This window comes from Erithacus rubecula (genome assembly GCF_903797595.1).
Source record: "Erithacus rubecula genome assembly, chromosome: Z".
NCBI lineage: Eukaryota > Metazoa > Chordata > Aves > Passeriformes > Muscicapidae > Erithacus > Erithacus rubecula.
This window is the reverse complement of record NC_136661.1, coordinates 2584070-2597865: the sequence shown is the minus strand read 5'-3', so window position 1 is coordinate 2597865 and position 13796 is coordinate 2584070. Positions and strand designations below refer to the sequence as shown.

Sequence of the window (13796 nt, the reverse complement as noted above, 5' to 3'; positions counted from 1 at the left end):
TGTTTGGGACCTGGGTTTTAGCTCCAAAGCCTCTGGGACAGCATCACTGTTTCTCAAGTGCTTCTTCAGCAATCAAACTGGCCAAGCTGTCTACTTCAAACTATGACAGGCATTTGGGAGAAAAGGGAAATGAACTTTATTTTGCCCTAAAAAGAGAGAGTCCTGTGCATGCCTGCTTTTTGTTGAAGTACAAAGACTAACCTTGAGCTGAAGCTGACCATTTTCTGGAAGTCTTGCAAATAAGTAGTAAATTCTCTCCCTGGGGGTATCTTTATCTTCTGCTGACAGAACAGCACTAGAAATGATTTGAGTTTCACCCATGTTCACCTCTATATCGTTCTTCCTGAAAAAATTAAAAGTCATGTATTGATGCAATAAAAGGAACCTTTTCAACATGTAATTTCTCTGCCAGAAGTATGGATTAACCAAATGCTGACAGAAATGACAATTTCAGAGAGAATAGAAGAAGGGTGCCTATTTCAGTTCAAAAGAGAAAAAAAGTGAACAGTGCAGACAAGCTTCTCCTTTTTTGGTGGGGAAGAACAAAAATACCTAAAACAAATTCATTTAACACATCTGGATCGTATTCTGCTTATCTTCATACAATTTATAGGAAGAAGACAGTGTAAACATAGAGACTGCATTATTACTGCTGATGTAGAGCACAGCAATACTGGCTGTAATGAACTGATTTTTGTTACTGTCTTTCAAACAGCTAGTCTTTAAGCCTCACCTTCATCTATAAGAGACATACCATATCTAACTGGCTCCTTTCCTATTCTCCTTCTAGCACCCACATCTCATTTTGGGAAGAAACTCTCAAGAGGAATGTGCAAAGGCTTTACATTCCCCAAGGTCACTCTCTTCCATGGGATGCAATCCAAGAGGTGACAGATTGAGGTTTTGGCAATCACTGTGAATAAGAGGCACTGCTTGCCAGCCAAAAACATCCCATCACAGGTTTTTCAGTCTGTTGACCATAACTAATGGAGAGGAGAGCTGAAAATCCCTGGGGTGGAAAGTGCCCCAAGATCAAACGGTTAAGAAAAGCTTACAGGTACTGCCCAATATTTACCTGTAAAACACTGCATTGACATAAGGAACTTTATAAGGTACCCTACAGTGAAGATGTAGTGACTAAATGCAGCAGTGAAATCACCCCAGGCCCAAACTGAACATTTTCTTAAATCACTACTGCTTAAATACTGGCAGCACACCTCTTCTCAGTGGAGGAGTAACAGGCAAGTGGCAGTAACTTCTTATAAAGGAATAGTTATTTTGGGAGGAGATGTCTGAATTTATGCTATTGTTCACCACAGAAATGGCAAGTGATGAGACCTAACATTGCCAGACAAGGAAGCAACAGATTCTGGATCTAGCCGGGCAAAGGTAAATACACTTGACTTCTTGCACTTCATCATTTCTTTCAGAAAGAAGGGGTGTAAAATGGCAGATCAAGCTATAGCATGTGAGAAACAAATAGGCAATTATCAGTAATTATCTGTACCTGATATAAGTATACATAAATTATACTCTTTCTTTTAATTGAAAATTTATATTCTCTCATTTTAGCATTACGTGGTCATTGAAAATCTTTTAACTAAGAAACTAACATTTGTTATTGCAGAAAGCTCTACCTGGTTAAAAAAAACCTTAAAAATTCTTTGCATGTAACTCTGATCTGAAAGTAAGCCAAATACCCTGAGGTATCAGAAATTCTCTTCTTAGTGTCAGTCTGCTTAATAGGTTGTGAGTCTGAAATGCAAACTTTAGAGGTTCAGAGCTATATTCCCAAAACCTTTGGACTCTTAGCCTCCCATCTGCCTGCCTGGGTCTGGAAAACAGTCAAAAGTATGGGGGTCCTGATGCTCTGTGACAAGTCATCAGTTGGGGATCCCAAGGGATGAGTTCCTTTTAAAATGTCCAGGAGGTTTGGCTCTCTTGCAGCCAGCTGCCTATCTAGAAATGGCCTGCCAGGCAATTTCTGATCATGTCTAATTCATTTACAACTCCTAGCTTTGAAGCATAAGGGAAGTTAGTGTGTGCCTTTGCAGCAGTTGAATTATGGCAGAGAAAAAGAGTTTTAGAATATATAATAAGATAATTCTAATCTGAAAGCCCTTCCTCTGCTTCAGCCTTGTGGATCCTCTCATGCCAAAATCCAGAGCTGCTTTCACTGAGGTGTTTTAGGCAGGTGTTTGTCTCAGGGAAGGGAAAAACAGTATCATGGTGGTCAATGTTCAACAGAGGTACAACACCTGGCAAACACCTTGAAGCAACTTATGAAAGAAACAGCAAACATATTTCACTGTACACTTTTATTTTTCCTCTATTTGCTTAATACAGAGCAACGCTAAGCATGCTCCTCTTTCAGTAATTTTTTTTTTGTTAAACAGGCTGATGGAGTCATACATAGAAACACTTTTACTGACATTAGTTTGTTACTAATTATGGCTTCCTCTTTGCATCAGAAACCAAAGACATGGTTTAATGGGATGGAATGCTAGGTTGATGATTGGACTTGATTATCTTAAAGAGCTTTTCCAACCTTAACTTTGGTATGATTCTATTATTTGGTGTTTTGTTCACTTTTCCATCATTTTGTCTGAACTGTCAGAAACAGGAACATGTGACTTACTTGCTCAGCACCGGTTTCTCATCATTCACTGGAATGACCTTTACTGAAATGGTTCTGAGAACTTTATGTTTTCCATCTGATAGCTGAATTTTAAAGCTGTCAGTGAGGTTTTCAGAGTCATCATGCATGTACATCAGCTTCATTCCTATGTGAGGCATCATGGGGGAGAAGAATAAGAGAGAAAAAGAGTGAGACAGAGAATGAATGAGAGAAATTGAAAGAACGACTTAATCTGACTCCTGCAAAATCCCTCTCATCATTTCACTCTACTTCAGTCACCTTCTTTTCCATCTCGTCTCCCCATATGCTAGGGTAACAGTAAACTTCTCTCAGCTATCAGAAAATGTGTTTGATGAGCCACTGCTATTCAGTGGTCTAACATCATACTATTGACTCGAGGTCACAGCCTGACCTAAGCAAGGAGTGACTCTCCAAAGAAGGGATTTTTGTCAATCTGAGAAAGGTACATTTCTTCTTCTCTCCTTATTCCAAATCACTTTGATGGGAACCATAGGGAGGATGAGACTGCCTGGCAATACTTCCCTGTGGTTTAACTAATCCTCAGGAATCTTTGAAGGAGCCTTTGGAAAGACAGCTGGCCTTGTATCTATGACCATGGAAAATCAGAAATTCCAGGCCAAAGGTGGCTTGTGCACCATTATGGATAACAAAAAGAAAAAGCCAACAAAGAAAGTCAAAAGCAAGACTTGGAAAGGCAGAAGAATTTGGGGCAGACACCTGATATTTCTGGAGGTTCATATCAGACAGGCAGAGACAAAAAATCTTTCCTCCAGTTTTGAGGGCTGAACTGAATTTTGAGTGGCAGTACTGGATTCATGCACTTCTTTATACTGATAGATTCCATATTTCACTGAATAGCCACAGCCAGGAGGAATCCAGAATATTCCTTGCAGTGTTAAATACATATTTTCATTACATGCTTTTGAAATAGATTTGCTGCTTTGAAGCAGGCTGAGTGATCATGCCAAGCTGTGGAGTCCAGATTTGTACATTTCTTACTAGACATATGGTATATTGCAGCCTTTCAGTGTCTAAAGAAGGTATATAGGCAAGACAGAGAGAGACTTTTTACCAATGCCTGTAGTGACATAACAAGGGGCAGGAGTAGGTTTAGGTCGGACATAATCACAAAACATTTTACAGTAAGAATGGTGAGACACTGGAACAATTTTTCCAGAATGGTTGTGGAATGCTGGAAATGTTCAAGATCAGGTTAAATGGGGCTTTAGGCAATTGATCCTGTGCAAGTTGTGCCTGCCCATAACAGGGGAGGTGGACTAGTTGATCCTTAAAGGTCCCTTGAAACCCAAAATGTTCTGCGATTTTGTGATCACTTGAAGAAATATTTAACCCCATGAACAGTTACTGTGTTTTTAAATCAATCTTATTTTCCCTCTATTCTAGATGCTGTAAAACATTTACAAATTTGTTTGATGATGTTACATTATGTTACATTATTCCCTTTTATTTTAATCAGGACAGATGATTTTCCTACTCATATTACTACCCTTTTTGATACAGAGATCTCTCAGGATGATTTTACTGATGATTCCTAAAATCAGGAGTCAAGAACAGTATTAAATAGGACAACTTCCATTCCTACACATTGCCTTGAAAATAAATATAAGGCAACTGAATACATAAATGATGAAGATTTGTTTAGTGTGCCACTTGCCTCATTAAAATAATGAAAGACCATTGTCAGAAGAATGCTGCACCTACCACTCCACAGTAGCTCCATGGAAAAGACATGAACAAGCAACCCATGGCTGTGATGATCGTGGTTAATTAACTCTTTATAGTGTAGGACATCACTGCCATGAACACCATTGATAAGGAACCCGTAGGAGGGCCTCTGCACAACCTCAAACACCAGAGGGTCTTGAGGCACATCCAGATCAACTGCATTGATAACAGACAGATCCAGCTCCTTCATCTCCCCTTCTTGAACCTGAACGTGAAAGAAAGAACACCCAATAATTTTACATGAAAAGAAATAATGGAATTCTAACATGGTTTCATGAGTAGGGCATTCTTTGGCCAAGTGAATCTCTTGATTCACCCGTGCCTTACCCAGTAGTTTTTTAACTAGCTACTGATTTCAATCATTTTAAAAGACATAGAGAAATTAATTGGTTACAGTGATGAAAAGAGAAGTTGAGATAAGGAGTTCATATTTGCCCAAATTAATAGACAACCTGTTAAGTAAGTCAATCCCTAATCTAGTGCTCAGAAATGCAAAAGGAGAAAGTCTTTAAATACATAAAGGTATCTAAAAATATAGATGCATATAAATTTATACATCCACTTTTTTCTTTACTGTAAGTTTACACTCTGTGCTTACAGAGTTATTTATATTAAAATCAGTCTACAGAGAGGGGAGAAGCTATGCCAGAAATATTAAAAAAAATACTCTATTAAAAATATGAAGGCTCTTGAGAATGCAGAAGAAGCCTAAAGATCTCTCTGCTTTCTAGGTGACTTATTTGTTTAAAGATTTGAGTCCTTCTTTTTACTTAAATGCAAATTTCCTAGAGCTATGCACTGCTCCTATCCCATTGAAATTCTTTTCATTATATTTCACTGGGCTGTTTCCTGGAATAGTCTGAACTACACAAAGTAAGAGAAATACTCAGAGGAACAGGTATGAAGACAATGTTGTTATTTATATTTAAAAAGTGGTTTCTGGTTAAAGTAGTTCTATGATTTAATATTTTGCTTGTTTTCTTACAGTAATATTCCTGGTTATGAATTCTGGAACTTCATCATTGGTTGGGCTGATTAGCACAAAAAATGGAGTCTCTGCTGAGCGATGCAACCCATCAGTGACATAAAGTACAAACATGTCCTCTGTTGGCTCCATTTGCAAGTGCCTGGCTTGAACATAGTTTATATTCATGGCCTTCAGATGCTTCAGCTGAAATGAACCTGCAGATTTTAAACAGAAAATGCACAGTATTTTCATGCCTTTTAGTCTTATCCATTGTTTTTAAAAAATAAAACTATGTCTTTTTTCAAAGAATTAATAACTTGAATTGTTTAAGTTCTTTGTCATTTTCTGACTGTAGGAATGACATTGCACATGTTACTGCAGGACACAAGCCCTTTTCCATCCCCCCAAAAAAATGCATCATTCTGCTTCAGGTGGGACTGACTCTGACACTTCTCACTTTATAGTTCAGAAAAACTTCAAAAATTGAGCCCACATAAAATCAACTCAAATGACAGGTAGGAAAATATCTGAGGTCCAATAGGTTAACAGTGCTGGACTTCACTTTTTTCCTAAACTATATGATTCTATGATTATATTATTCTAATTACACTTTATTTGATTGACAGACTACAAAAATGAGAACTCAAAGACTCAGTGATTGCAGGTTTCTGGCTGAAGATGCTGGCAAGAGCTGGTAGCCTTACACAGCATGTCACAGTCTGTTCATGTGAGGGTGAAACTGCCTCACATGGTTTGAAAGTGGATGAGGGAAGTCACCATCTAAGTCAAACACAATCTCTATCACTTTTGTAACTTTGCCTGGGAAACTAATCTGCTGCATTTAATTGACAGATGTGTAGGTAAAGGGATAGGGGTGCTGGAGCCTTTCATGGGAGACTGAGGAGGAAGGCAGGGAGGGCAGATTAGTGTCTCATATTGTGATTTCTAATAGATGTCAGCTGGGTGCATGAAACAAGGATTGCCTTGTTTACGTCAAGGGCTGGTTCTTCACATCTTGAGGGCTTCAGTCTGCTTTTTAACTCCCCCTGCAAAGTTCCACTGCTTTCTATTTGCCAGCACCTGCGTCCCTCAATAATCCCATACTGATGCCCACAGCTGCACCTGTACCACCAGAGCCCACTACCGAGCCTTCTGCAAGCCCCTGCTTGATTATCATGAGTTGTTGAGACTCACCTATGCTTATTCCAATGTTGCTCTTCTCAAACCCAGGAGAAGGCAGTATATTTTCAATGTAACCAAAGTGGGGAGGAGAAACCAACACAAACTCTAAGTCATCTGCAGCTGTGTCAGGGTCAGTGGCAAACAAATGATTGGTAGTAAGGGCTGCTGATGAGCCCTCCTCCACCACAAAGCTTGCACCTGTGCACACAAACATGTTAAGCATTACTGGTCTTTTTGCTATTATTTTTGTTAATAAGAAGGGAAATACTAACTAAGGGGAGAAATGCAACAAATACTGTATTACTGCAGGGTTTTGTTTTATCATTTTATTCTCTGCTTTCATCAACATCTCTGCTTTTGCCAACACAGATGTAGAGAACAAGGGGATCATGAAATAATTTTACTGGTTAAGTTATTAGCTAAGGTTTATATACTGCTCAAAAACAGTTATTACCTCTGTTTGTCAGAGCATTAATTACATGAGAACTGTTGAGAATTGCTCATAATGAACAAATTTTCATGCATCACTGCTTAATTTCCCTGCTGGGACAATGCTTCATTTCCAGAACATTACTTGGGTGAGTGCCTGCAAATTACAAAACTACTCATACATATGCTTAAATATTCCCTGAGATACACAACGTATACCTGATACTTACAAACAAATGACATTGAAAAACACAAGCATATGGAAAGCACACTTTTAATATGTATATCACAGGCCTCACTAAAAAGCCCAGGAAATTGATGGAAATTTCATACAATGGGCTGCAGTTGGACTAAATGTACATTATCAACTCTATTTCCATTTTAACTGAGTTTCTTAGATTTTTAAAACTACCTGTGAAAATTTGGCTTCGCATCTATTAATACATAGCTTTTGTATTTATTTGCTAAAATAATTAAATATAAATAATATAGGTAGCAATGAGTCTGGCCCTTCATGTAAGGCCTAAATTTCTGGTTTATACTCTACACACAAATGTAAATAAATATTTCTATTCATGTTTATACTTTTGCCCTGTATAAACCTGTTGGGCCATAAGTTCAGTTGAGGGACAACATATTGATGACTTTTACTTAGATACAGGTTACATATGCAGCAATTAGCATGTAGACATGGTGGGGAGCAGATCTGAGCACTCTCATCTCTAACTGCATGCTTTAAACATGTGGCTGAGGAGCAACAAGCTCATACTTGCACTGGCAGCTGGATTGGGTGTTTGCACTGTGCAAGCAAAGGAAAATGAAATTGATGGAAATTTTGATCCACAGTTTTTGTATGCTGATCTCAACTATTTCTGATGCTAAAAATCAGGCAACAAAAAAAGCCACCCTGAGTCCTTAGCCACAACAGTACTGCATAGCCCACTTGTTACTGCTGCAGTGAGAAGAAGCTTTCACCTGCTGCAATTGAGGGTGCCTGGTTGTCCACTGGAAGCACGGTGATGTTAAGGTCATAGACAGGAAATGGATCACCACGTGAAACTGGAGGAGGAAGAGGTCCATCATAACAGCAGTCCTTCACATCCAGGCCAGCCTCACCATCAGAGACAATCAAGGTTAAGACCTCAGTGGAAGGAGTCAGGCCAATCTCACCACCTGGGAAAAAACATTATGGTTCAGAAGAAATTATTTGCCAAAGCTCCATGAAGACTAGTTTTTATCCTGAAAGTACAGCCTTCAGTATCAAGTCAGAAGAAAAAGAAAGCAGCATCAAAATTACTGGAATTCTGAATTCTGGCTGGTGGGGGTGCTGTTTGCTTAGAGATTTGGTTCATTGCTTATAATTCATTTTAACCAGCTCATTTCTATGATATAATAAGAAAGTCTTAGTATTGTTATAATAATGTCATAATTAATATGATTTTAATGTTATGATATTATTTTACATTGTGATAAAATTGCTAATAGTCCTCAAGATTCTATTCTTTGTACACTAATGTAGGTACAAAACGTATATTATGCAGAAAAAGTGTTTCTTCTGCATTCCTTCTCAAAGAATGTAGAAAAATCTTTCTTTTATGTACATGTTGCTCTTTGACAAATGGTAATATCCATGCTCTTCCAAAATAAAACTTTTTAATATAGAAAGTAATGCATGTATTCTTATGTGCTTCATATCCTTACAAAATGGATTTAACAAGGGCTGCGCTTTATTGCTCTACTTTATTACAGTGCAGTATATCATGCCTGTATGTAATCATATTTAAAATGTGGGCTGATACAGGACTGGCAACTGCCACTCCTTGCAAGAAGCATCTGTGGCTCAGAGTATTCCAGCTGTCAGCACTTCTGGCATCCTGTGTCTTGCATTGCTGCAAGATATTACTAATAAGCAGCCAGCAAAGGAAAAGCAGTGACTCTCAGACTTCTCAGATACCTCCTGGCAGCACATTTAATGTTAGAAATTTGGAAATGGAAACCACAAACTCTACACCTCTGAAGGTAAAACTTCATTTCCCCTGCAAAATATTGTCATTAAAATACAGTTTGTGATACTTTTAGAATGCAGAAAAAAAATCTGTTGTTGGTCACCACATTTAGGTACTTCCTTTTCAAATACCAGCTGTTCATTTTAAACAGTGCCAAGCTTGAAAAAATCACATCTATTCTCCAAGCTAACACAAAATTACAGAATAATTAAACAGAAAACCAGAATCTTTGGGGGAAAAAAGACTAAAGCTGTTATTCAGAGATGTAAAAAGATAACATCTTTAATCTCAATGAAAGGATAAATTTAAGTAAGAACGGGGGTTAACCAGCCCTTGATTTCTGCCAGTTTTTTTGGTTTTTTGGGGTTTTTTTTAAGGTGCTAACCATAAAATAACGTCTTTTTAACATTGTATTTCTCAGGAGGAAAGTCAGAACTTCCTTTATCTTGTGGTATGGAAAAACTATAAACTGTCCAAAGTAAATATCACTCTAGACTGGAGAGGCAAGCAAGAAGTACTATAGGGGGGTTTTTTACTGTCATGAAACACATCTAAATACTCTAGTTTGTACTTAATAATAATTTTGTCAAAAAAGCCCAAGATATTTTGTCAACAACAGTGAAAGTCTTTCTCCAGGGTTATGATGCTTTCATGTACTTATTTGAATATGATTTTCAGTTCAAACAGGGATTTGGAGGACATATTAAAACATTTGGTGGTTGTTTATCATCAGCCCTCTTTTATAATGCCAGTTTATTTGTTTGCCTACTCACAACATGGTTTCTAAGAAGTTCCCACTGAAATTCTGCAAAGGCATGGATCCAGGTTAAGGTTTTTTTACTAATACTTGTCTGACCACTTCTCATTCTAATTCTGTCCTTAGCTCACTTACCAGTGTGCTTGTATGTGACTAAACCAGCGATGACATCAGCTTGGGAGAAACGCTGCACGGCAATGCCAGCTTTCCTCACTGCCCCGTGGCAGGGCTGGCGGGCCAGCAGGAACATCAGCTCCAGGTCATCACTGTCCGCGTCTGTGGCGTGAATGTACTCCGAGGAGAGGACTACTTCTTCACCCTCCAGGCAGTGGAGAATAGGAACAAGGCCTGTTTGCATAACAGGTAGCTCATCATTCACAGGCAGCACCTAACCAGAAAAATAATTTAAGATTTTCTTGTTGTTCGTTTCAGTGGAAGCCAGTTGTTTCAGTACGCTGCTTTGCAGCTCAAACAGCATGATGCCAGTGTCAGAATATGTGAGTATTCTCTGTGAGCCAAAAGAAAACAGCTGAATTAAGAATAAAAAATGTAAGTAAACCAAACCAGATAATTAGAGTTTAAATACAAAGTGTAAGTAAAAGCTCCTCTCAAATTTGCCACATGAACCTGAAACCTAGGGTTGAAATGGAAGCCTAACATATCCATTATCTTCCAGTTTCCAAGGTAATGCAAGAACTTTCCTAAGTCAAGCTTTGAACCACTTGCCTACTCAGAGACAATTGCTCTCAGAAACACAAAACACACTGACCTTGACCTGCAGGATGAACTCTATAGAATGGATGCCATCTGTGGCTGCAAAGAAAACATCATCAGTGAGAGTCTCAGAGCCGTCATGACGATATCTGTGAAAAAAGATTGTAGAGCTACACAAATTTTTCACAGATAAAAAGAATCCATGCTTTCTGATCATGCCCTACAACCTGTATCCCTCCCAGTATAGAAAGCTGATCCCTAGGTAAGGGTGTCCACCTAGCATTGCTGATTCTGAATCAGAGTTTCTCCAAAGGGCTTTTGGGATCTCCTACAGGAAGAAAACCCACCTAAGTAAACCGTTCATCAGTCAGGAAAAAGGTTTCCTAAGGCTTTATCATCTATGTCCTGGCTGCTTGTGAGGTGTTTACCAAACATGTATGTCATCACTGTGTTAAGTGCCTAGTTTCTAAACAGATGGAAATAGAGCCAGGGAGCTCTAACCCTGCATGTATGTGTCGTGTCTTGCTCTTAACAAGAAACAAAATTTTCTTCCCTACATTAATCTATGTTAACACAAGTTTTTTTATTGTAATCTAACCAAGCTTAATAAAGCATACAATTTCTTTAAAAGAAAAAAGCAGACACCAGTGCCTTTTTCATGGGAACTGCATGGCTGAGTATAAAATTTGTCTCCTTAATTGCATGGAGCAGCACTTTATAGACGAACCTACTTACAGCAGGCATGCTAACTCCCATTTACTGGCCAAACAATAGGTCATTTCATGGTGATATTGCAATCTCTAGGCTCAGCCAGCAGTCTTGTCCTGGATTAGCTGTGCTAAAGCAATGGTGAACATTGCTAGCCTCCGCACCCTAAACCACTTCAGGCTTCAGCTCATTCAACTGAGAGCCTTAGCCACTGCAAAAGGCAGCCACCACTCTTCTCACCTGACTGGCCGGGTGCGCAGGTGCTCACAGGAAATCCTGTCACCTCCATGCATGGGAATGTCACCCAGCTCCACCACCCCATGCTGCGGCTGCCTCTGCAGGAGCAGGAAGAGATGCTCTTGTTTCGTGTCTGCGTCAGAGATGAGAATGTGTCCCTCTGTAATAGGAGTCATGCCACCCTCTTCCACTCTCAAATGGTTTGTAAAAACCTGCAAGGAGGAGAAATGCTGAGCTGTCTGTGCTGCTGCACCTTTCAACACACACCAACAGGGTTATTCCTATTTGATCGGTTTTAAGAATGTGTGACGTATTGGGGAAAAAAGTCAAAGGATATAGTCTGCTGTGTTAGAAAAAACTAAGGAAGTTACCAACAATAGGATATATAATATGCATCCTAGTTCTCATCCCTGGAAGCTTCTGACCTCCATAGGCAAAAAGCAACACAAAATATAGGGATGCAGTTTTGCTAACCATGAAGCGACATACATGTTTTTGTACAGATACCTAGATGCCAGAGGTAATCCTCAGCTCAACAAAAAAATGACATTGCACATTCACCAGATTTTACCTTTTATCCCAATGTAAGCTGTGTGCAAGACTATGAAACCCTGATGACATGGAAAATTCACTTTTTATCTCAGTAAAATCATAAGATTTCTCTGTATATCTGTTTCTACCCAAAGCAATTTATGAGTCCTTCTTTCTCACTTTCACCACCACCCTACCTGTGGGGCTTGGTTGTTCACAGGAAGAATAGTAATATTGAAGCAGATCCCATACAAAGTGCCTCCATGCTGATTGCTGACAGAAAAAATAAACTGGACTTGCTGAGGTTCAGGTCCAATGTCCTGCAGGGGTGGCATGTAAGCAACTTTCATATAGTTCACAGCATGCTACAAATAGAGAAGAGGGGTGTATGTAAGAGGAGATAATGGTGGTATCCATAACCCATGACACTGGGACCTCTATCATCCCCTATTTAGGTGTTAGCCAGCCATCAAAATAAATTTCAGAAATTTTGCATATACTCTTTACCTACTAACCACATCTTGACTAAATGCATCTTTAGGTACAAATTAGATGAGTACAGGTTCAAGTACTCAAACTTGTAGCAAAAAATACAGAAATGGTTTAGAAGTGGTAGTAAAGGTGATGGCCTGAATTTCTCTATGGATCCCTTTAAAAATCCTTGTCCAAGGACATTTTCTGACTTTACTTTAGAACAAACAATTCATAAAGACTAGCAGCTCCCATAGCAGCTGAATTTGCTCTCATCAGTGTGAATAGTTACTGCATGCCCTGTGTTTCATGGCAAGGACAGGCCAGTGATAGGAACATCAAAATCTTGTATCCAGATACCTGTATTAGGCACACAGTTTAGGATCTGTAGGGTCAGAGCTCCCATTATGCTAGTGAAATGATCATTATGCAAATTTAGCCATACAGCATGCCATACAGATATAACCATACAGATATAAAACAGGACACTGTAATAATAATTATTTGCAAACTACAAAAGCATGAAAACTGAACTACAGAATCCTGAAAAAGATGTGTTCTGGTCTGTTCCATCCTGTACTACATCTGCTGGTGGAGACTCTGAGATTAAGCAGGAAACTGTTTGAGGTCTCATTTACACATTTTGTGTACTTTTTCTTTCCTCTTTCATCTTGTGAAGCCAAATTCAGCCTACCCTAGCAACTGCAGCCCCTGCTGGTTTTAGGACATTTGTATTTACATATAGCAAAACTGAAGCATGATGGAAGTTTATTTTAAAATCTGGCAGAGTTTTGAGCTTACTAAGCAAAGCTTGTGATAGTACTGCTCCTCAGTTTTCACCTCTTGTTTTCCTGTTTTCCTGTCAAATAAAATAAAATAAAATAAAATAAAATAAAATAAAATAAAATAAAATAAAATAAAATAAAATAAAATAAAATAAATAAAATAAAAGCTGTACACTTGTAACTTCTGAAAATTGTTTAGAACCCATTATGATATCAGGTGACATAACAAACCTGAGTGAATGACCGCAGTGGAAGAGCAGCAGGATCCTTGACCAGTTTGGGGATGGTGTCCACCATAAATAACTTCCCAGCATCTGAGTAGCTGCACAAAAATATGTGTGTCACTTCTCAAAGAACAAGGAAAACATCCACATAGTTCAATCTTGCATTTCAAATAGCTTTGCACTTCCAACTGCATTGAAAGGAAAAACATTTCCCTTTCTTCCATCCTTGTTATCCATTTAAACATTACCACAGAAAAGTGACCAAAAGAAATACTTTTCAGGATGACCATGAAAAATGTTCTCTCAACTCATAACATTATCAGCAACTCTGGAATTACTGCAAGTGTGTCTCTTTTACACCACTTGCAAGTCTAGTCTAT

General features: G+C 38.6%; 1 protein-coding gene across 1 annotated transcript in view; it reads right to left on the bottom strand.

Moving 5' to 3' along the window:
* The window catches only part of FREM1 (FRAS1 related extracellular matrix 1), a 61722-nt gene that overhangs the window by 27188 nt on the left and 20738 nt on the right, over window positions 1–13796 (bottom strand). Inside the window, exons 12-22 of the mRNA XM_079330475.1 lie at window positions 13424–13514; window positions 12134–12301; window positions 11409–11617; window positions 10516–10609; window positions 9882–10134; window positions 7959–8156; window positions 6567–6752; window positions 5391–5587; window positions 4382–4610; window positions 2639–2783; window positions 202–343 (exon numbers count right to left, since the gene is read on the bottom strand). Of these exons, the coding sequence (XP_079186601.1) occupies window positions 202–343; window positions 2639–2783; window positions 4382–4610; window positions 5391–5587; window positions 6567–6752; window positions 7959–8156; window positions 9882–10134; window positions 10516–10609; window positions 11409–11617; window positions 12134–12301; window positions 13424–13514 (1912 nt within the window). The remainder of the gene's footprint in view (window positions 1–201; window positions 344–2638; window positions 2784–4381; window positions 4611–5390; window positions 5588–6566; window positions 6753–7958; window positions 8157–9881; window positions 10135–10515; window positions 10610–11408; window positions 11618–12133; window positions 12302–13423; window positions 13515–13796) is intronic.